This window comes from Sus scrofa, chromosome 2 (assembly GCF_054392235.1).
Source record: "Sus scrofa isolate SSC_HxYL_T2T_F1_AM1 chromosome 2, Sscrofa_HxYL_maternal_Yorkshire_Landrace_v2.0, whole genome shotgun sequence".
In the NCBI taxonomy this organism is placed as follows: domain Eukaryota; kingdom Metazoa; phylum Chordata; class Mammalia; order Artiodactyla; family Suidae; genus Sus; species Sus scrofa.
Window position 1 is genome coordinate 44,042,486 of NC_139384.1, and position 23,978 is coordinate 44,066,463.

Sequence of the window (23,978 nt, forward strand, 5' to 3'; positions counted from 1 at the left end):
GGGCAAGCCAACCCTTCAGAAAGTCTTTTACTTGACTTTGGTAAGCATTTGTGTCCGCCTTCAAATTTCTTAATTTTTTTGCTACTCTAGAGTGTGACAGTCTTAACAGAAGAAATAGTTAAACCGAGTTTCGCAGGAAGATACGGTTTTGTTAGATGAAGGAAGGTTCAAGAAACAGCATATATTAAACCATGGATGCACAGAAAGTTTATACAATGAAACATTTGTGCAGAGGTTTTTTTTGTTTTTGTTTTTTTTTTGTCTTTTTGCTATTTCTTTGGGCCGCTCCTGCGGCATATGGAGATTCCCAGGCTAGGGGTCCAATCAGAGCTGTAGCCACTGGCCTATGCCAGAGCCCAGCAACGCGGGATCAGGGCTGCGTCTGCAATCTACACCACAGCTCACTGGCAACGCTGGATCGTTAACCCACTGAGCAAGGGCAGGGACCGAACCCGCAACCTCATGGTTCCTAGTCAGATTCGTTAACCACTGCGCCACGACGGGAACTCCCTGTGCAGAGGTTTTTGTTGTTCAGTACATACTTCAAAAAAAATCGTGTTCAGGAAAATTTCAAACATAGACAAAAGTAGACAGGATAATATAATGAACCCTCATGTACACCTAACCCAACTTTAACAATGATCCACATTCTGCTCTTCTTATTTGAACAGAGTTTTAACATTTCTAGGCACTTTTTATTATCACTTGACATTTGGTTAATAGCAGCTTTCTATTTGAACTCCATTCTACTGTATCTAGCTACTGGCTAGGAAGATTATATTCTTTTTATGTGAAAATTTCTTTGGGTTTTAGTTAACAGTTTGCTCTGTTCAATCAAAAGTGTGACATGGCTATTTTAATAACATCTGTTACTATTTTCGTATATAATATGGAAACTTACTGTCCAGATCAAGGAACTTTCTATTCCATTCTTGTGGATCCAACTACTTAAAGAGTTTTTGTTGTTGTTGTTTTATTGGTTTTTTTTTTAAAAAATCTTTATGGCCAGACCTGAGGTATATGGAAGTTCCTCTGATCGAATCAGACTCGCAGCTCTCAGTCCATGCCACAGCATTTCCAGATCCAGACCGCATTGGTGACCTGTGCTTCAGCTTGCGACCTCACCGGATCCTTAACCCACATCCTCATGGACACTATTTTGAGCTCTTAAACGGATGAGCCACAATAGGAGTTCCAAAGATTTTTATGTTTAGTTCTATACTTCACATTTTTCAGGCAAACAGAAACACCTGTGTAAAAGACTAGTCAGAACAGAGAGGAATTTGGAAATTGTCTTGGCAGGAATGACTGAAGAACTGGGGATATTAAAATTTCAAAAGACTTCACAACACTTCAAATGCTGAAGGGGTGTTAAACTATAGGAGTCTCCAAGTCATCAGGTTTCAGCCCAGTAGTAAAAAAAGGACCTTATAACAGTGAAAACTCTGGAGGAATGGAATGGGCAGCTTCATGAGTGGGAGAACATCTTTTCTCTTTGCTGAAAATGTTTAGGGATCCAGGGCAAAACTACCGTCTGAATTACGTGGGTATGCCCATTGAATTCCTATGAGCCTTCTATCTTGAGGACTCTGAAAGTGGGATTTATACTTGGCCTGAAAGGCTGGGCATATTTCAGATAAGTAGATCTGGAGGGAAAGAAGTTGTTTCAGAGAGAATAAGGACAAAGAGAAGTATAAATTTGGAGATGGCTTATACTACCACACAGTGTTTTCTCTTGAGAACTGACACTGTTTATCTTGTTCTTTTTTTCATTCTCATCTCCATTAGGTCTTTTTCAGAAAAATAGAAACTTGCTGGATTTGTTTACCCTGTTAACATAGGTCATAATTTCCAGGGCACTCTCTCTTCACTGAGATCAAGGCCAAATGGCCTGTCTATCTAGAGTTTGTTCTGAGATCACAGGTGGAAGAGATAGCCTCTGTGGTTTTGATGTCATTCCTTTCTATCTTCTTTAGGATCTTGCATGGTGATTTTTATCCTCTTTTTCTTGTATCTTCAGTCCTTTTTATTCTAAAGACTTTTCCTTTAGTTTCTACCTACAAATCTGTTTGTCTCCCCTGCTCACAAGGTCAAGAAAGATTTTCTCCTCCACTACATTTCTTAAGTAGTAGAAAGGCCTTTTCTTTAATTCCTCATAACCCACCCCTTTCCTCAAATCTTTGTTTTCTAGTGTCTCCCCACAGCACTTCACAGAAATTACATGATCAACCAATATTGAATCCTTCAATGCCTTTCTCTTGCCTATCAAGTTAATATTTGTTCAGGTTTCTTGGTTTGAGATTCATAGTACTTGTAACTTGGACCTGAATTACTGTTCGAGCTTTTATCTTTCATTGTTCCATTGCTTGTATCCTGTGCTTCAATCAAAGACTAAACTTATGTACTTCAAATGTATTCTCTATATCTTTGTTTATTGCTTCCCTACCCACTACCCTTTCCCTTTTTCTTTTGATGAAAGATCACTCAGCTCCAGTGCTACTTTCCTTTGGAAGTTTTCTGTGGTTCCTTTTAACTCAGTGATCCCTCTGCCCTTTAAGTTCCAATATAGAACTTTGCTTATGTTTCTCTTAGGTGTGTGTGAGAGAGAGAGAGAGAGGAGAGAGATGTTTCTTTTTCTCCTTAGTTGATTATAAAGTGACTGATTTCTGAAATTATTATTATTTTCTTTTTTGGCTGTCTGGAGGTATCTGGAGTTCCCTAGCCAGGGATCAGATCCTTTACCCATTGTGCCGGCTGGAAATTGAAGCTGCATCCCAGCACTCCAGAGTTGCTGCTGGTCCCGTTGTGCCACAGTGGGTACTCATTTCTGGAATTATTTTGTCTTGTTCATATCACTGTGCCTCATATTTTACTCGAAATTGTTGACTTAGAGAAAGACACACAAGATAAGAAGTTGTGAATTTTAAGTTTTATTTAGGGTCTTGTTGAGGCCTGTAGCCTAGAGACAACCAAATCAGTTAGCTGTAAAGAAACTGCTTTGAAGAGGTAGGGGAGAAGCCCCTTTATATATGAGTTTTGGCTAGGAAATAAGTGTAGGCACACCTACATCTTGGTAAAAGATTAGTGCTAATCACAAACAAGTTATGATATTGCAAGTTAATGGTTTTAGTGCCTTTCTATGTATAGGAAGGTAAAAGAATCTGGGGTGATTAAAATTCCTCCTGAGGAGTTCCCACTGTGGTGTAATGGGTGAATGATCCCGCTTGTCTCTGTGACAGTGCTGGTTCCATCCCTGACCTGGTGTAGTGGGTTAAGGATCTGGCATTGCTGCAGCTGTGGTGTAGTTCACAGCTGTGGTTCACATTTGATCCCTGGCCCAGGAACTTCCATATGTTGTGGGTGCAGCTGAAAAAGAAAGAAATTCTTCCTGAGACATACATCTAACTATCTCAGGGGTCTCCTTGTCCAAAGCAGAGTACCTAGTGCTGTGGTCTTAATCCCCGCCTCCTTTTTTTGTCTTTTTTTTTTTTTTTTTTGCCATTTCTTGGGCCGCTCCCACGGCATATGGAGGTTCCCAGGCTAGGGGTCGAATCGGAGCTGTAGCCACTGGCCTACGCCAGAGCCCCAGCAACTTGGGATCCAAGCCACACCTCGGCAACCTACACCACAGCTCACGGTAACGCCCAGCAACTTGGGATCCGAGCCACACTTGGCAACCTACACCACAGCTCACGGTAACGCCGAATCTTTAACCCACTGAGTAAGGCCAGGGATCGAACCCGCAACCTCATGGTTCCTAGTCAGATTCGTTAACCACTGAGCCATGACGGGAACTCCTTAATTTCCCCTTTTTTTAATGGCTGTAGCCATGGCATGTGGAATTCCCTGGGCTAGGGATCAAACACGTGCCACAGCAGCAACCCACGCTGCTGCAGTGACAATGATCCTTAACCTGCTGTACCACAAGCAAACCCCTTCACTTCCTCTTAAAGGGCTCTGTGGGTCAGCAGCTACAGTGAGTTACGACTTAACCGTAACCCTTGTAAGACTGGATGGTGAGCAATGCTGTTTGTTTTAGCGATCCTGATTTTTCCCCATTCACAGTACTTAGTAAAATACTGAAGTTTTTTTTTTTTTTTTTTCAGATCCTTGCAGAGCTTAAGCTATTTTAAGAACAGTATTACCAAAACAAAACAAAACAAAAACAAACAGCGTTACTAGCAGAAAATGAGACTGTATTATCTGTGGGTAATACAAAATATTGTAAGCTTGTATGTATTTTGCCCCTTGAAGGTGTGCTCCATGAACGTTAGGACTTTTTGTCCTCTGTTCTATCTCTGTGACCTAGAATAATACTTGGGACTAGTTGGTGCTAAGTACATATTTGTTGAATAAATGAGTGAGTGAACACATATGTTTCTGAGAAAAGTTAAAAACAAGGTATAAATTGTTAAAAACGAGTATAAACAATTGTTTCTGAGTTTTTCTGTAGTATTTTCTTTTTATTCTCAATTTGGTAGGTAAGAAAGGATTCAGGAAACGTTAAAATTAATGAGTAGAATTTTCTTCAATGCTACTTGTTTTTTCTGAGAACTGGTATCATTTGACCAAAAAAAAAAAAAAAAAAAAAAGTATACTTGAGAGTTGTACTCTTGTGTTTACAAAGTCGCTATTGGCATTTGCTACCATGTATTATTCCTATTCTTTCCTATCAGATCTCTCTCTCTTTTTTTTTTTTTTTTTAAAAAAAAGCTTTTTAGGGCTGCACTCGCAGCATATGGAAGTTCCCAGGCTATGAGTCAAATTGGAGCTGTAGCTGCCAGCCTACAGCAACTCAGGATTTGAGCCACGTCTGCGACCTACACCACAGCTCAAGGCAACACCGGATCCTTAACCCACTGAACCATGCCAGGGATCAAACCCACATCCTCTTAGATACTAGTTGGATTTGTCACTGTTGAGCCACAACCAGAACTCCTCAGGTCTCTCATTGAAGCTGTTAGGCCTCTTTGTGCACTAATTCCCTGCACCTGACTTCTCACTCACAGGCTGGAGAAGGAGATCCAGAGGCTCTTTCCTATTAAACACTGTTAAACTGTGGGCTGATGACCATTGAATTTAATGAGAGACTTAAAGTCAGAAGATTTACGGCTCAAAGAAATGTCGCTGGGGTTGCTATTTTACTGCAGAGGGGCCCAAACACATTTTCCTCTTATATCCTGCAGTGTCCATTCTCTCTATTCATACTGTTAGATAAATAGAGTGGGGGAGGGTTGTGGAGGGCCTTGGGAATCAGTTTTATTCTCTGGGAGTCAGGGACTGATGCCGTACAAGCTGATGGTCACATATAATGTCACCTATGCGTGTTTTCTTTCCACCAAGACGCTCAGCACCTGCAGAGCGAGGACCCTTGTTCCCTTCTCATGTTTCTTTGTTTTCTCCACATGTTCATTTAATGCTTGCTAAGTGAGTGGTGAGCTTCCTAAATTATATTTTTGCAGGTTTTATTCAGGAATCCTGTGCCTGTCACTCAACGTAGTTTCATCTTTCTGGATAAATGACTTTCGTGCCAGTGATACCGGAGTCCTACAGCCATGTTCTTGCAGAATTTGAGTCTCTGGATCCATTACTTTCAGCCCTGAGGCTGGATTCCGCTCGCCTAAAGGTGATTTTCTTATCCTGATATCAGTTTTATTTTCATATTCATACTTTGGTGTGCTCTCTGTTACAAGTCCCCCTTGTTCTTTATGTTTTATGGAATTTTGAGTGTTCTTACCTGTGCTAGTAATACCTCACATAAAACTAGTCTGTTTGTAAGTCTTTTTATTGTGGCCATACCTGTGGAATATGGAAGTTCCCAGGCAAGGGGTTCAATCAGAGCTGCAGCTGAGGCCTACACCACAGCCATGGCAACATGGGATCTGAGCCACATCCACCACCTACACCACAGCTGGGACAATGCCAGATCCTTAACCCACTGCGTGAGGCCCGGGGTCAGACCCACATCCTCACAGAGACAACATTGGGTCCTTAGCCCACTAAACCTCAGTGGGAACTCCTTGTATCTCTTTCTTGAATTATTTATTTGATTGTCTTTTTAGGGCTGCACCCATGGTATATAGCAGTTCCCAAGCTAGGGGTCGAATTGCAGCTAGATGCTGGCCTTTACCACGGCCATAGCAATGCAGGATCCGAGCCATGTCTGTGACCTACACTGCAGCTCATAGCAGCACTGGATACTTAACCCACTGAACCATGCCAGGGATCAAACCCGAAGCCTCAGGGATACTAGTTGAGTTCGTTACCACTGAGCCACGTCGGGAACGTCTCCTGATTTATTTTTTAAGCAATCATTTGTTTTTTTTTTTTTCTTTCTTTTTTTTTTTTTTGTCTTTTGTCTGTTCCCAGGCTAGGGTCTAATTGGAGCTATAGCTGCCTGCCTATACCACAGCCACAGAAACGCCAGATCCGAGCTGCATCTGTGACCTATACCACAGCTGACGGCAATGCCGGATCCTTAACCCACTGAGCAAGGCCAGGGATTGAACCCACAACTTCATGGTTCTTAGTTGGATTTGTTTCCACTGCACCACAACAGAAAGTCCTTTAAGCAATCATTTGAATTCTTCTTTCCTATCCTTGGAAACCAGGATATTATTGCTAAATTTTTTCCTCTCTAATCTTGCTGTCTTCCCTCAGAAAATAATGTATTTGATTGAAAATAAAATAGTATAAATGAGTACACCCCATTGCATTTTGAGCAAAATGAACCAGTAGTTATGCTAAGTTCATTCTAAAACAAGGAGTTTTATCCTCTGCTTTAGGGAACAGACCTAAAAATTAGCTTTAAAAAATTAGCTCTATCAGAAGAAATAGGTGTTTCCTTTTAACCCTGAGTTCATTTGGTAAACTCAGGAATGACATGTAAAGAATAGTCTCATAACCAATTCCGAAATAATTTCATTCTAATGCTTTTGCTCCCATCTCAAAGCACCTTTCTAGCCTCTGAGCAGAGGGAGAATAGGCAGTAGTAGGCAAAATAATATGAGCAACAATTATGACGTTTGACATCAGATATTTTTTTAGCTGCAAGTTACAGAAAACCTTCTCAACCATGTCTTAAACAGTAAAGGTGTTTATAACCTTGTTGGGAGTTACTGTTTTCTGGATTTGGTGTAATGGCCAGTGATATCCCTGAGGACCCAGGCTCCATCTTTCCCATTCTGCCATCATCTGTATATTAACTGTTAGTCGCAGTTGCAAGATAAGTGTCCTGCCTTCAGTCTTGATATCCCTCTTAGCATCTCAAGCAAGAAAGAGGGGGCCAAGGACAAAGGCCTTCTTTTCTTCAGATTCTGCCATTTTTTCCAAGAGGATAAAGTTTTTGAGGAAGCCCCAGTAGGGCTGTCTTAATAGCTGAATTTGAGTTGGAGAGCTCCCCCTAGCTGCAAAAGGAACTGGCTAAGTAAAAATTAGGTTCTCCAAGCCTCTGTGATGGAAAACAACAGGGTGGATGGAGGAGGATTGGTAATGTCTCTTTGTTTGCCAGCCAGTAATTTTTGCTTTGGGTATTGGGCACAGCATGGCCCCTGCTTTCTCTGGTGGGCAAGGAAAAGAATCAGCAGGTGGAAGGTGTGGGGAGACATAATAGTACAGGGACCTGCATCTGTGTCCTCTGCAGTCTCACTTTCTCTCAAAGCTGTGGGTGTTTCCTGCTGATTATACAGACTAGAAATGACTTACGTGCGCAGATGATTAAAGTGCTTGCTTTATTCCCTGGAGACTTACTTGGTCTTCATCATTGTGGTTAGCATTGAAATGCTCTAGCCAAATTACACAAAGGATGAATGGACTAGTAACTGGCTTTCACCAAGGGAAAATTACTCATTTTATACAGTTGAGTCTGTTCACCCATTTTGAGAGTCATTTAAAAAATTTAAAACCAATTCTTCCTTCTGTATCTTTCCCTATTCTAGAATAAGAGCACGAATGTGATTATGTGATGGCTAACTGAACAGTAGGTGGGGTAAGGGGAAAAGCCAGACACAGATCCACAGTATTTATTTCCAGCAGATAGTTTATGTGGTTAAGTGACTGTGACAGTCTCACACTTGTCTGTTTCCGTGTTTTTAGTGCACGAGCATAGCTGTGTCTCGAAAATGGTTGGCTTTGGGCAGTTCAGGAGGAGGACTCAATCTCATTCAAAAAGAAGGCTGGAAGCACAGGCTTTTTCTTTCACACAAGGTAGGAGTAAGGGTAGCCCTGTCATATACCATCTGGAGTATCTTTCATAAATGTGAATTTCTACATTGTAAATAATCATTTGGGATAAAAGAAGAATGTAAACCTTGAGAAGTAAAAAATTACCCATTTTTGAGGAGCTGCCTAATACTTTCCCTTTTGTGCTCTAGGAAGGTGCAATTTCTCAGGTTGCCTGTTGTTTGCATGATGATGATTATGTTGCTGTAGCTACCAGGTAAGAAATTATTTTAAAACTCTCTGATCTTGGAGTTCCCTTTGTGGCTCAGCAGTTAACGAACCCGATGAGGATCCACGAGGATGCGGTTTCTTTCCCTGGCCTCACTCAGTGGGTTAAGGATCTGGTATTGCAGTGAACTGTGGTGTAGGTTGCAGACATGGCTCGGATCTGGCATTGCTGTGGCCATGGTGCAGGCTGGCAGCTGCAGCTCTGATTCAACCCCTACCCTGAGAATGTCCATACGCTGCAAGTGCAGCCCTGAAAAGCAGCAACAGCAGCAACAACAACAAAAACCCTCTCTGATTTTTTCCAAATGCATTTTAAATTGGCAGATTGTTAGGGTGACCAGTCATCCTGGTTTGCCTGACTATATTTTAGCACTGAAAGTTCCATGTCCTGGGAAACCTCTTAGACCCAAGCAAACTAGGACAGACAGTTAGTCACCCTAGGGTTCGTAGAGAGTGCTAATATAAGACAACAATATTTTGGTGATCTTAAAAGAGAAAGCTAACAAATAATTAGAACATCTAAGTTCTCTTTATATAGTGGATTGATGGATTAAAGCAAGGAAATTAGTACTTTGACTTTCTAGTTCCTCTTTTCTGAAGAGTAAGGATTTGCTTATATATTTAATATAATTGATACTGTGATGCAGTTAAATTGTACTGTTTTCACCATTGCCAGAAATTTGCTTCTGTGATTCAATTCTTGCAGTCAAGGTTTTGTAGTTGTTTGGGAATTAAATCAAGAGCGTCGTGGGAAACCAGAACGAATTTATGTGTCTTCAGATCACAAAGGCCGAAAAGTTACAGCTCTCTGTTGGGATACAGCTATTCTTAGAGTTTTTGTAGGTGATCACATGGGGAAAGTTTCTGCCATCAAACTCAACACTTCTAAACAAGCAAAGGTGAGAACCATTCTAGTTCTTTGTGTATGTGGGTGAGATAGAAAGTGTCGTCTTACAAAATTTTAATCAAGGGACACAATTTGATCTATTGTATTTCTTGGAGGATTGATCTGGAGGCCAGACTATTTTCGAAAGACTTGTTTGCATGTAATACTTTGCGGTAGCCTGGTTTAACTCATTACTGTTGTAGAATGGCTTCTGTGAGCTAACTTTCATAATTTACATGTTGCACTACTGCAACACCCCATAATAGACTTGCATGGCTCACTTAAGTAAAGTGTTCTTTAATGCTAGGCTGTTAAGAAAGAAAAGATGCCCACTTACTGGTTGTGTGAATAAAATGATGAACATAGAAATGGTCCCAGTTGCCCAGGTTCTTATTCTCCCAGTTCCCATGTGAAAAAACTTATGAGTCTACATGTATTTTCTCTCAGGATGGATGTAACTTGTTGTGAATGGAATCTTAAAGGCACCTCTTGGGTTGTGCTCAGTAGTATGGGTCCCCAGGCTTCCTGCCACAGTTGGAGAAGAAGAGATGTCTCAGGTTATCCTAACAGAATGCTCCAGTTGATCAATACGGCAGAACTGACCCACTTCTCACCGTCCCTTTCCTCTAAAGCTGTTATATCAGAAGTGGGGAACTTGGCTCTCACTGGCTTGTTTCCATGTAGGATCCTGACAAAAGAGAAGAGATCTGTCAGTGGCTAAATTATTTTAACTAACACAGCAGAATATTCTTTTTTTATGATTTTTATTTTTTCTATTATAGTTGATTTACAATGTTCTGTCAATTTGACAGCAGAATATTTTTGAAGTGTTGATTAAATATTTATGATAATCCATCAAAGTTGCAACTTGAATCCTAATGTATTTTTGATCCAAACTCTAGTTGGAATTCTACACATAGTATTTCCCTAATTTGTCTTTTTTTTTTTAAGGGAGAAGTAATGTCTATAGGTGAAAAATTCTCTCACGTATTCTAAAACTTGCTTCATTTTTTCATTCCAGCTTCTAAGAATAGAGCCTCACGAATTCTCTTTTGCAGTTACACAGCAGATTGTTTCACACAACTTTCAATTAAGTGCAACTTGGATATTCCAACAGGCAAATTAAAGTTGGCCTATTTAAAAATTTTATTTTGCTAATTTATTTTCATATAAAAGGTAAAGAGAAGGAGATTATGTGTATACGTAAAGATAAACTTTATTTCTTTATCACATCCCTTTTAGGCGTCTGCTGCCTTTGTGATGTTTCCTGTTCAGACAATAACAACTGTTGACTCCTGTGTTGTCCAGTTAGATTATTTGGATGGAAGACTACTTATATCTTCACTTACCCGATCCTTCTTGTGTGACACTGAGAGGTAAATTGACCAACCATGAATCATTGGAAATACAGAATTTTAGAACTAAAAGAGACTTTGAAGACATCCAGCCCAAGCCATTCAATTCAGTTATACAGATATTAATAAGGAGCCAGCTGTGTGCAAGCTGACATTGGCGAGTAGAGAGGAGATGGACACAGTTCAGTGGGTGTCTAAGACCCTCAATTCACTCTACCTAGAAGCCTGGTCTATGTGCCATGAGAAAAGGCCAAAAACAAAGGCCTGTTTTAATAATGGGGATTCAGGAAATCTTCCTTGATTTAGTTTGTTACTGTTACTGGAATTTGTGCACTAATAGGATTTTACTAGAGGCTAAAACTGGATGAAGACTACTTAAGAAATTTGTAAAGCCGACACATATTTTACTGAAATCTCAAGGGTCCAGTGGATGGCACAGGAGTGTATTGGAAGTAGCTGCGAAATGCCAGAACAGAGTAGGAAATGACTTGAAATGTTTTGTATCACTGTGCTTGAGTTCCTCGGCCAGTCTCACTGGCCGTTTGCTTTTTCCTCCATTGGCCCTGGCCAGCTACCATATTCCCCAGGGCTCATCCTCTCTTTTAAAAATTTAATTATGTGGAGTTCCTGTCAAGGCTCAGGGGTAATGAACCTGACTAGTATCCGTGAGGACATGGGTTCGATCCTTGGCCTTACTCAGTGGATTAAGGATCTGGCATTGCTGTGAGCTGTGGTATAGGTCACAGACGTGGTTTGCATCTGGTGTTGCTGTGGCCGTGGTATAGGCCAGCAGCTGTGGCTCTGATTTGACCCTTAGCCTTCCATAAGCTTCAGGTGTGGCCCCAAAAAGACCAAAAAAATAAGTAAAAAAAATTATTATGGAGAATTTTAAGCACACGTAAAAGAAGAGAGAATTACATAATAAACTCCCTTGAACATACTAGCCAGCCTCAGTAATTTTGATGAGAATATTTGATAGGTGAAGTTTGAAGGAGGAGAGGTGAAAGGGGGTAGGATATTCTAGTAGAAAGAACCGCTTCTTAGGGGAGAGTTGAGGAAGAATTAGACATACTCTAAAACGTGCCAGTTTGGCTTGAATAGGGAAGTTGCAGGAGGTGAAGTTGGTGGATTAGCACCACACTAAGAGTGACAACCTTAAATGTCACCCTAATTAAGTGGGTGGGTTCTCAGATCATTTTAAGAAAGTGTACATGTGTTCCCCTCATGGCTCAGTGGTTAGCGAACCCCACTGGCATCCATGAGGACGAGAGTTCAATCCCTGGCCTCACTTGGCGGGTTAAGGATCTGGTGTTGCCGTGAGCTGTGGTGTGGGTCGCAGACGTGGCCGGATCCAGTGTTGCTGTGGCTGTTGTGTAGGCCAGCAGCTGTAACTCTGATTGGACCCCTAGCCTGGGAACCTCCATATGCCTCGGGTGCAGCCCTAAAAAGACCAAAAAAAAAAAAGAAAGTGTACATGTGGAAAATCAAGGTTTGGTTTGGAAATTGATTTCCTTAGAACTATCCAGGATTGGAAAGTTTTTGTTTCTTCAGGGCATCTTGTATCTCACTTAGAAGATGCTATTCTGAAAAGCAGGAGACTATTTATTTTCAAAGTTTTGAAGGGATGTTAGCGGGAAGGATGAGGAGAGGCTGCAGTTTGTTTTTATTTTCTTCGGATGAGAAAGGTGTATGGGAAGGAGGCCCATGACAGCAGGTGGCAAGTGGCATGTATCAGAGAACCTAGCTGTACAGCAGTGAGGCGAGGCTTTGATATACAAAGGATCAGTTTACATGGAGTTAGTAGGAAGTATGATATACTTGGTTCTTATTTCAGACTATAGATCAGTGATGAAGTTAGACTCACAAAACTGGAGATCAGCTAGTGTCACTCTTTGATTTTTGCAGATCTAAAAGCCGAGGCCTAGTGAGTGGTAGAGCTTGTTTGACATTACGCAGCTGGAAAGAGGCACTAGAATCATCTGTCTCTGTGCCTTTCCTGTTAACCTCAGTTACATTTGGTACATCCTTTGACATTGGTCCTTTGGCCTTTAAATCCACCCTTAAGATTTTGGTAAAATATTTGTTAGCTTCACAGAATTCTTAAATATTCTTCATTTGTAGGTTTTCAAGTTTACCAAAGAGCCCAACCCAGAAATGTGACTAAACTGAGAAGTGGTCGGAACACTGAACTGAATTAACACCTTACTGGGATTGTTTTAAGAATTTAGTGAAATGGTAGAAAGAGCTAAATAAGTGGAGGTTTATTTTTCCCCCCTGTGCAATAGAGCTGCTAATCATTTATATTCCCATTTTTCAAGGTTGTGGCTGGAGTTGGTTATACCAACTGCAAAAATAATGTGTTTTAGAAATGCCTAATTTCTGTTAGCTAGAATTCTGTTTTGGGGAACATGGATATTACCAAAGTTTAAAAACTTTATGTTTAAAATTTTTTTCATTTCAAGCTATATTTCCTTCCAAATATGCATAGCAAAAAAAATCCCAAGTCTCCTAATAACTAACCGAGTGATAGATACTAATTTGTTTTTCCTGCTGCTTTCTGTCAGTATTGTTAATGAACAAGGTGGTTGCCAGGAGGGAATAGAACCAATAGAAGCAAAGAATTATGTTATAGTAGAGAGAACTTTGGATAATGAAGCCTGATGATATGGTTTCAAGTTGTAGTTCTGTTACTTTTAAAACCTTGCCAAATGTCAGTTTCCCTGTCCAGATTGTAGAGGTATTCTCAAGGATGAACTAAGATAGTGTATATGGCATAGTTAGCCTTTTTGTCTGACGCATGTCATTTGAAAATATGGAAAGCAGGATTAATGAGCATACACATAACAATGAGTTAAATTTACTTACTCAGCAAATATTTTTTGCATTCCTTTGGATAGGTAGCATTATGTTAAGCACCAGAGGATGTAAAATAAGCAAGAAATGTATTTTATTTCCTGAATAAGGAACATACATAGTAAAACCATAACTTCTTGTATTGCTCTGTATGCATTTCAAAGCACTTCACATCTGGGAGTTTCCTGGTGGCTCAGTAGGTTAAGGACTCAGCATTTTCATTGCTGTGGCTCTGATTATTGCTGTGGCACAGGTTTGATCCCTAGCCTGAGAACTTCCACATGCTGCTGAGACTGCCCCCCCCCAAAAAAAAAGCATTTCACATCTAAGGTCACATAGTAAATTTATGCCAGAGAATGTATCAGGTCTTTTTTCAATAAAAGAGTTTGAGTATATGGAGTACTAAGTATACTGAATGCTGTCTGTGGGCCAGATGCTATGCTGTGTACTGGGAATTCAACTAAAGAATAAGAAATCGCCTTTGTCCTGAAGAAGGCCATAATCTCCTGTTCAGGTAGACACAGCTGCCATATATAATATGGTACATGCTTTGAAAACATCATGGGAAGCATGTAATTCAGCTTATAGGGGTCAGGGAAGTCTGTTAGAAGAGGAATGATGGAGTTAAGTCATGAAAAGGAGTATTTAGGAAGAGACAACCTCATCATTCTCCCCTTCCATGTTCTCAGGCAGTTTTATACCTGTAGTTCTTTTATATACCTAGTCATGCCATCATAAGGGAACAGAATATTCCAAGGTAAAGAGTTTCAGAAGGAAATGAGGTGTTTATTGGGTTTTAGTGGCAGAGGAGTAGCCTGGAGACAGGGCTGGGGAGGAGATTAATAGCCTCCATGGAGTAGCTGAAGAAGAAGGTGATTTGGAAAGAAGTCAGTAGGATTTAAGGATGTAGGAAATGGTTTGGCAGCTCATTTTTTAGTTTTGAAAAGAGCCTTCATGTTAATTCTGATCCCTCGTTCTGCGGATGATACCCTTGTGTACTAATGTGAAGTGGTTTGCTTCATGCACATGAGAGCCTGAACCCTATTTTGACCTTTCCATTCTGTTGTTCTTTCCAGTATATTTTAATACGAAGAGAGAGAAGACCTTGTGGGTGGGGTTACTATAGCCATGCCGACTTGTAGGGTCATAGTTTTTGACTTTTTTTTTTTGGTGAGTAAACATTCTTTCTTCTTTTGGGGGGTTATTAGAGAAAAATTTTGGAAAATTGGAAACAAAGAAAGAGATGGAGAATATGGAGCTTGTTTCTTCCCTGGAAGATGTTCTGCAGGCCAGCAGCCCCTAATATACTGTGCTCGCCCTGGCTCCAGGATGTGGGAAGTAAACTTTGATGGAGAAGTTATAAGTACCCATCAGTTTAAGAAACTCCTCTCGTCACCACCACTCCCTGTGATTACTCAAAGGTAATGATTTGTGTGGCCAGTAGGGAGGGTTTGAGGAACTTACATGGAAAGGTTGGGTTGAAATCACTGATAATCTATATGTGTTAAAGATTTTATCATACCTTTTATTATTAACTAGTTAACTAATTAATTGGCTGTGCCCAGGGCATGTGGAAGTTCCTGGCCCAGGCACTGGACCCATCCATAACAGTGACCCAAGTTGCTGCAGTGACAATGCCGGATCCTTAACCTGCTGTGTCACAAGAGAACTCATTATGCCTTTTAAGAGTGAAGTAGAATTTTTATTAAAAGATTTAGGGAAACCAGAAAGTCTTTAATCAATTATCTTTCTTATGATTGAAGCAAATTGAATAAAGGCAAATGCACTAAGGAGACAGAAATTTTCCTATAGAGGGAAAATTATACCTTTATATTGTGATTAAATCATTAATAGGCTGGTTTATTTCCTAGATCAGAACCTCAGTATGATCATACACTTGGATCCTCCCAGTCTTTGTCTTTCTCCAAACTTTTGCATCTTAGGTAAGTTTCTCCCTTTGATTCTTTGAAAAAAAAAAAAAGAATGGGGAGTTCCTGTTATGGCAAAGCGGTAACAAATCCAACTGGTATCCATGAAGATGCAGGTTCGATCCCTGGCCTTACTCAGTGGGTTAATCATTTGGTGTTGCCGTGAGCTGGGGTGTCCGTCACAGACGCAGCTTGGATTCTGAGTTGCTGTGGCTGTGGTGTAGGCTGGCAGCTGTAGCTCTAATCGACTCTTAGCCTGGGAACTTCCATGTGCCAACTTCCATATTCCATTGGTGTGGCTAAAAGCAAAAACAAAATAGTATAAAAGTAAATTGTAAACAGTGTAACACTTTTATAAATACATAATTCATCCTAAAAGTTACTGGAGAAAGACAGCTATTTATTTGCCCCTAATTAGATAAAGCATATTAAAAACTCTTTCTTTTTGGTGCTTATCACAGTTTATAATCATAGATTCAAACAGTATTTATGCCTGTCTTACTCTTAGGTAGTAAGGTCATGAGGGCTTCATGTCTGTTTTGTTCGCTGTGCTAGTCTCCGTGTTTGGCAGAGTACCTGGCACATCATAGACACTTAAACATTTGTTGACTGTGGTGTGATATGTGGGGTGTGGGGAAGTCCCTTACCCAAGAGGATATTTCCCCCCCTTTTTTTTTGTCTTTTTAGGGCTGCACCTGTGTCATATGTAGGTTCCCAGGCTAGTGGTCAAATCAGAGCAGCAGCTGCTGGCCTTTGTCACAGACATGGCAACATGGGATCTGAGCTGTGTCTGCGACCTACATCGCAGCTCATGGCAATGTTGGATCCTTAACCCACTGAGCGAGGTCGGGGATCAAACCTGCATCCTCACGGATGCTAGTTAGATTCATTTCTGCTGAGCCACGATGGTAACTCTGAGGACATTTTCTAATGGCAAGACCAGTCTGCTTGGTTCTCCTGGTAGTGTCATTCCTTTGAGGTAAGCTAATTAAAGCCCCCATAAAAGAGTTCCTGCCGTAGCAAACAAAGCCCTTCTTGATCTGGCTCTGCCTACTCCTCAGCTTAAGCACTAATTAATGCCACTTTGAAGCCTTTACTGACTCCTCCAGTGGCTTAGATTAGATGCTTATTCCCTTGCTCTATTGTTACATCTTGTTCATTCCTTCACTACCCTGTTTCACTGTGCTATGAATATCCATCCCAGCACCAGATTGTCAATTCCTTCACCATGGGTACAGTGCTAGGCACAAGAAGTTTCCCAAATAATGGCCAAATTAAAGAGTTGCTACAAGATTAGATAATATAGGTAGTTGGAGTTCCCGTCGTGGCGCAGTGGTTAACGAATCCAACTAGGAACCACGGGGTTGCGGGTTTGGTCCCTGCCCTTGCTTAGTGGGTTAATGATCCGGCGTTGCTGTGAGCTGTGGTGTAGGTTGCAGACGCAGCTCGGATCCCGCGTTGCTGTGACTCTGGCGTAGGCCAGTGGCTACAGCTCCGATTGAACCCCTAGCCTGGGAACCTCCATATGCCGCGGGAGCGGCCCAAGAAATAGCTAAAAAAACAAATAAAATAAAATAAAATAAAATAAACTGTTAAAAAAAAAGTAATTTTTAAAACTACCTTTAAAAAACTAAAACTCCCATTCTTGACTGGGAGTTTTCAGCCTTTTATTGCCCACATACAACTAAGGACCTCAAAATAACCCTCCCTAAAATGGGCTTATTAGATCAATGACTGGTGGTAAAATGTTTTGCTTGGTCATTGTTTTAAATGGGCCCTGTCATATCAGATATGGGAAGTTTAGTTACTTTAACAAACAGCATGTAAGATACCAGCCTTTTCTTTTTTTAAAAGATTTTTTGTGAATTTTTCCCACTTTGGCGTCACATTATGCTATCCTTCAGTGGGCTGTAGTTATAGATAGAAAAGAAGTGATACGACTTGGTTAGCTGGATTACCGCTGTGTTTTCTTTGTACAGGCTGAGTTTGGGCTAATGTGAAGTTCTAAGAATTGTAAACTTATGATTCCGAGCAAACTAGAATTCTCTTGACTTCTCTTGCAGTGAACATTGTGTGCTGACTTGGACAGAGAGAGGAATTTATATTTTCCTTCCTCAGAATGTTCAAGTTCTTCTTTGGAGTGAAGTGAAAGGTAATTATGTTTTTCTTCCTTATGTAATTTTAAATCTCATGCTTGTGAAATATGTAATTATTATAAGAGGATTCTCTAGCAGGTAAGAAGTGGAAAATAGAACTGGTGACAGTTCTTTTAAGGAGTAACAACATAGATGCATCCCATTATAAGGTACTTCCGAAGTATACATTTGTGAATTTATGTATAGCTACTTAGTTATTTTAAATATAATTTACATTTATTCTTAAGTATTAGCAATCACTGCTAAGGATTGAATAGGTTAATTTTTTCCTTCTACTTACCCTGAAACTTAATCCCTGTTAGAAGTCTTGCTCTAACTCCTGTTTTATGTCTTAATAATTTGGAGTTGAAAAGTCCTTGTGGGAACAGTAGCCACTGTATATGGCTGAGACAGAGAAAATCAACCTTTGTATTCTTCAAGTTTAAACCAGAAGTGGAGGAAACAAATCTAGCATTTTTAGCATGGAAATAAATCTAGCATTTTCATATATACTCAGTGTATCTTGACTTTTGAGATATTTTCTACTTTGCAAATACATTAAAAAGATAATGAAACATTACTTATTGATCTGATCAACACTGATTTCTTAAGAATTAAGTTTCCTGGAGTTCCCGTCGTGGCGCAGCGGTTAACGAATCCGACTAGGAACCGTGAGGTTGCGGGTTCGGTCCCTGCCCCTGCTCAGTGGGTTAACGATCCGGCGTTGCCGTGAGCTGTGGTGTAGGCCGGTGGCTACAGCTCCGATTCAACCCCTAGCCTGGGAACCTCCATATGCCTCGGGAGCGGCCCAAAGAAATAGCAAAAAGACAAAAAAAAAAGAATTAAGTTTCCTAATGAAAAGTAGTTTTTTAGGTCTTTTCATGATGTTCTGCCAAGACAGATTTTTTTTCACGAACTGTTTGTTGGTTTATATACTGTGTTTGAAATCCATTCATTGACATCAGATTATAACTCTTAGAAATGTTATTCTATTGGCATCTAATGTAAAGTGCCCTCTTTTATTTATTTATTTATTTACTTATTTATTTAGTGGCTGCACTGCAGCATATGGAAGTTCCCAGGCTGGGAATCAAACCAGAACCACTGTAGAGACAACACTGGTTTAGGGGAAGTCCTAAAATGCCCTCTTTTAAAGTCCCAATTTTTTTTCACATAAACTAGCATTTTTAAATACAGGGTTTTAGATCAGAGAGATATGTTTCTTTCTCTGATATCTTTCATCCTTAATCTTTTTAGAATACTGTCTAAAATATGATTTCTTCATTGAAATGCAAGTGTAAAGTAGAGGTGAGGAATTCCCTGGAGGCTGAGCAGGTTAAGGATCTGGTGTCACTGCTACGGCTCTGGTTGCAGCTGTGGTACGGATTCAATTCCTGGCCTGAGACTTTTGCATGCTGCAGGTGAACCAAAAAAAACCCAAAAAACAAAACAAAACAAAAAAACAGGGGTAAAATTTAATCAAGCCAAACCCTATGTAAAAAATGAATTTATTAGAATAATATCAACCGTTGCAAAAATGGAAAAGGAGTATTTGGTTACCATCCTGCATGTTCACCCCTGTGGTTTTTGTAGATATTCAGGATGTGGCTGTCTGCAAGAATGAGCTGTTCTGTTTGCACCTAAACGGGAAGGTTTCCCATCTTTCCCTATTATCTGTGGAACGCTGTGTGGAACGCCTGCTGAGGAGAGGCCTGTGGAACCTGGCTGCTCGAACTTGCTGTCTTTTCCAAAATTCTATCATTGCCAGCAGGGTGAGTCAGAGAGCTTGCAAATTTATCTGGATTGTTAAAACCATTCTACTTTGCAGGATTATGCTACAGAATTGCTTGTCTTTATTATCCTATAGATTAAGCAGCAATAAATCCCCAAAGAAAGCATGACAGATAAATCTGAAGTGGGGAATAAGGGTGAGAAGAGGGTGTACTTTGCATTTAAAAAAAAAAATTCAAATTTATGTACAAATGTATTTGAATTTCAATAAATTTAAATGAAATTATTGTGTACAGTAACTCTTAATTCTTAATTCCTAAGAAAATTCTTATTTTTTTTGGCTGTACCCATGGCATATGGACGTTCCTAAGCCAGGGATAGAATCTAGGCTGCAGCTGCATCCTGCGCCACAGCTGCAGCAGCACCGGATCCTTAACCCACTGTGCTGTGCCTGGGACTGAACCTGCACTTCGGCAGTGACCTGAGCTGCTGCAGTCGGATCCTTAAACCACTCCCACAGTGGAAACTCATCATTTACTAGCTTGTTAATAAACCTTTTTTTTTTTTTTTTTTTGGCTGTATCTGTGGCATGTGGAAGTTTCTGGGCCAGGAATCGAACCCACACCATATCAGTGACCCGAGCCACCCCACATGCTGCATTGACAACACAAGATCCTTAACCTACTGCACCACTGAGGACTCCTTGTTAAGCCTTGTTAAGCTCTTCCATTGGGTTTCTACTTGTCCTTTTATTAGGGAAGAAAAAGTTTGACTATAGATAAACTGGAACATTTGAAATCTCAGCTGGACTCAGCAACCTATGGTGATCTGATTTCTCAACTGGAAGATCTGATCTTAAAATTTGAACCTTTGGATTCAGCTTGTAGCAGTAGAAGAAGCTCCATTTCATCACATGTAGGTATTTTCACTTTTAAAAGGGATTTACTTTACAGTATGATTTTTTCTTATTAGGTTGTGTTCACTTACCTCTAAGATCCCAAAACTTAGCTTCCTTTCCATGTTGTATATTGGTGGAGTTGGGGAATGTCAAGAGGGCCTTTCTTTCAGCTTTTGGGCAGCCCTGTGAAGCCTTCATTTAGGTGTGTCTTAGAACGGCATTATATTCTGTTCAAAAATGTACCTCACAAAGCCTCCAGCACAACTTAAGTTGCTCCTAATACGTGGTTTCAGATGCATCATGCTAGCTTCTGTCTCAGTGCAACTCAAGATTGTCTCATTTAATCCCCATTCTCACTGCCAGACTTTATGGAGACCAGCCACGAACATATGACTGGGACCCAGCTGCCGGGCACCTAGTCTTTGCTCACCAGTTTGTTTTAATAAGCCATAATTACTGTTTTTGACTTACTACTGTTCGTGTTGGCTTTTCCCTTAAAAAACTATACCGTATTACAAAAGTTTTACTTGGAGTTTTAATTCTTTTTCTTTTTAGGAAAGTTTCAGCATCTTGGACTCTGGTATTTATCGTATCATTAGCAGTAGAAGAGGCAGTCAGTCTGATGAAGACTCCTGTTCCCTTCACAGCCAAACTCTCTCAGAAGATGAGAGACTTAAAGAATTCACCACACATCAAGAAGAGGACCAACCAGATCAGTGTTTCGGCTCACATGCAAATGAAGGTGATGAATGTGTCTTTCATTGGTTGCGGATGTGAAACAGTTATTTGCTGTGACTTCCTTTTGCTAAGATTATCTCATGCATGGAGTTTTCTGTCAGGTGTTAATCATTTCTCCTAAGTTGATAGTCTTTCCATCCAGCCCTGTTGATCTATTCACCACTGGAAGAATGGGCTTATGTTTAGTTGGGTCTCCCCCCACCCCATGTTTAGGCTGACATTGGTAAAGTACCTAATTTTGATCAAGCATCAGAGTGCTGGAAAGGTTAAGAAGGGAAATCATTAACCAAAAGAGTGGGCCGATTTTATCCTGACTAACCAAATTATTTTCCGTTAGGAGTGAAAAATTACGACAGTTTTGGGTGTCATCGCCCTCACTTTTCAATGTTCAGGTATTCCTGTGACCGAACTATTGAGAAGAGAGTAATAGAGACTCTAAACTTCTTTTGTGACTTATGGGGATTCAGAGTTAGTAGGAGGAATGAAGGTACCTGTCGCAGTGTTTTATAATGTGGACCATCCCATGCATCTTGTAAGCCTGTGCTCCACTCATTTGGGTTTGGTTCCCTTGTGATTTTAGTATTGAATGCTTCATTTCCTTTGCTTTATTCATTTCGGGATTTCTTTAAAGATTAAAAAACTCTTCATGTGAGGAGATTTTATTTCTCTTCCCTGTTCCATTCATCAGATAATGTTTCTCATGGTCCAGTGACGTCTGAGACAGAAAAGAATGAAACTTTTCTCCCCTTCGGCATTCCATTATCATTTCGTTCTCCATCTCCTCTTGTGTCTCTTCAGGCTGTCAAGGAAAGGTAAACGAATTAGTTCTGTCATTTAATCCCATTTCTCATTTTACCTCAGATGTCATATTAGGTGGTTTTGCACTGAGGATGGAAAGCTATTTTGAATGAGGAAAAAGAAAGCCTCTAGATTATTCCTCATAGAGCTTGTTATGAAGCTGTTAGTTTCTTATTTCAATCTTGGGAAGTTTAGTTTTCCTCTTTGTTTGAGTACGTGAATATTTGAGTTGTTAAAAATGTGTTCCCCACCCCCAGACTAAGCAAAAGTTTAAAAGTCTGTTTTTTCTTCATCTCTGATAAGACCAGTTAACACATACCGGCCATTATTTAATCATTTCTCAATTTGGGCTGAGAATTGGAGACTCTTCAGAAGTCCTTCCATTGATTTTTCCATGGGCTCAGGATGGACATTTGACTTTGAAAGAGAAGACTTTGTGCAGCTATTTAACTGTTAAATTTGAGTCTTTCTGGATATAAAATTTGTTTTTTAAGAAGTTTATATTGGAGTTTCTGTCGTGGCGCAGTGGCTAACGAATCCAACTAGGAACCATGAGGTTGTGGGTTCCATCCCTGGCCTCACTCAGTGGTTTAAGGATCCAGTGTTGCTATGAGCTGTGGTGTAGGTTGCAGATGCGGCTTGGATCCTGAGTTGCTATGGCTCTGGCTTAGGCTGGTGGCTACAGCCCCGATTCGACCCCTAGCCTGGGACCCTCCATATGCCATGGGAGCCGCACTAGAAAAGGCAAAAAAAGACAAAAAAAAAAAAAAAAGAAAAAGAAAAAGGTTATATTGTGACAACTTGAGGAAATTCTTTGGCTAGGGTGGGGCAGGTAATTATGTGACTTCCTTAGCCTAAGTGGACAGAAACATTGCAAGCTCAGCTGGAGTTAAGGACCTTTTCTTTAGGACTGATTAAAGTAGGTTAGTAAATGAAGTGAATCCTCATTGTATTACAGATTTTACACAGGCCTGATGTGAAATATGTACCTGATTAGGAAGTTGCTATAGGGTCTTTCATTTTTAGTAAGTCCAAGCTACCTTCAGGGACTAACAGGAATATAGAGAACTTAGGTACTGAGATTTTCATTCTTGGCAGTAATGAGGTTTTTTTTTTTTCTTATTTGTTTGTTGGTATTTGACTTCCAGTGTTTCTAGCTTTGTGCGTAAAACTACTGAAAAGATTGGCACCCTTCATACAAGTCCTGATCTGAAAGTGAGACCAGAAGCCAGGGGTGATGAGCAGTCATGTGAAGAGGACATGAGTTCAGTCACTTGCCCAGAGGAGGAAGTCACTGAGTAAGCATAGAGATTTGTGTGAATTCTAGAGGAGTCAGCTGTCATTTGAAGAGAGCCATAAACCATGTCTTTTGGAAAAAGGCACATATATGACCCTGTTCATTGTAGATTATTTGTGTAGCTTATGAAAATTGTAAACACCACAAAGTAAGTGATGGAAAATTATATCAATTCACAGTAAGTCTATGGAGACAGAATTTTAATTTACATCTCTTCCATCTTTCCTCTGAACAACCTCCCTCACCTCCAGATCTCTTCAAACTTTTGGGATGTTAGAGGAGTATGGGAGTAAGAGTAGGATGACCATGGATCTAGGCCTTGTTCCTGGATCTACTTCTGACTAGCAGGTGACTTTGTGACTAATGCTCTCTGGCCTGTAAAATGAGAGCGTTAGCATTGATGTCGTCATGTACCTTCCTGTGATATGCTGGTGGCATAGTCCTTATGTAGTGGAGTTGTATAGCAGAGCCCTTGGTCTGGCACAGTGAGAAGGCTATCACTCTGGTCTCTGCCTTTTCTCATAGTTCTGGGGATCTGGGCATTGGAGGCAAGCAAGCTCAGCACTCACCCAGGCATTGAGATAGACCCACCCAGGGCCAGATGAAAGAAAAGTGTGTTATCCTTTGAGTAACTTAGTGAATCTGTGTGTGTGTGTGTGTGTGTGTGTGTGTGTGTGTGAGAGAGAGAGAGAGAGAGAGAGAGAGAGAGAGTATGTGAGCGAGAGAGAGAGAAGTACTGATAGTGCTGTGGCGTTTAAGGCAGCCTTCAGTCTGACTTGACCACACCCTTCCCGCCTCATTTCCGACCACATCCTTGTAAGTGCTCTAAATTCCAGTCCTGTCTGAGAACTGGGTGTGTACACCCCACTACTTTCCTTCATGCTTTTCCTTTTCCCCACTTGCTGTATTTC

At 40.5% G+C, this 23,978-nt stretch overlaps 1 protein-coding gene and 1 long non-coding RNA gene across 52 annotated transcripts in view; one reads left to right on the forward strand and one right to left on the reverse strand.

The window, feature by feature from the left end:
- The window catches only part of HPS5 (HPS5 biogenesis of lysosomal organelles complex 2 subunit 2), a 71,844-nt gene that overhangs the window by 664 nt on the left and 47,202 nt on the right, over positions 1-23,978 (forward strand). For 16 of the 51 annotated variants that reach the window (XR_014834907.1, XR_014834896.1, XR_014834929.1 and 13 more), the window contains 14 exons: positions 2,705-2,813; positions 5,463-5,626; positions 8,095-8,205; positions 8,373-8,437; positions 9,155-9,347; positions 10,577-10,710; positions 14,751-14,963; positions 15,414-15,485; positions 17,534-17,622; positions 19,199-19,377; positions 20,093-20,251; positions 20,790-20,976; positions 21,661-21,784; positions 22,919-23,068. Coding sequence is in view for 43 of the 51 variants with exons in the window: in XM_085006911.1 (XP_084863037.1) it covers positions 5,519-5,626; positions 8,095-8,205; positions 8,373-8,437; positions 9,155-9,347; positions 10,577-10,710; positions 14,751-14,963; positions 15,414-15,485; positions 17,534-17,622; positions 19,199-19,377; positions 20,093-20,251; positions 20,790-20,976; positions 21,661-21,784; positions 22,919-23,068 (1,784 nt within the window). In the remaining 8 variants the exon portion in view is untranslated. 51 annotated transcript variants of the gene reach the window in all.
- Positions 292-4,592, reverse strand: LOC146405349 (uncharacterized). The gene is made up of 2 exons (XR_014837231.1): positions 3,796-4,592; positions 292-3,182 (listed from the first exon to the last, which is right to left on the reverse strand). It is a non-coding gene; the product is annotated as an uncharacterized LOC146405349 (long non-coding RNA).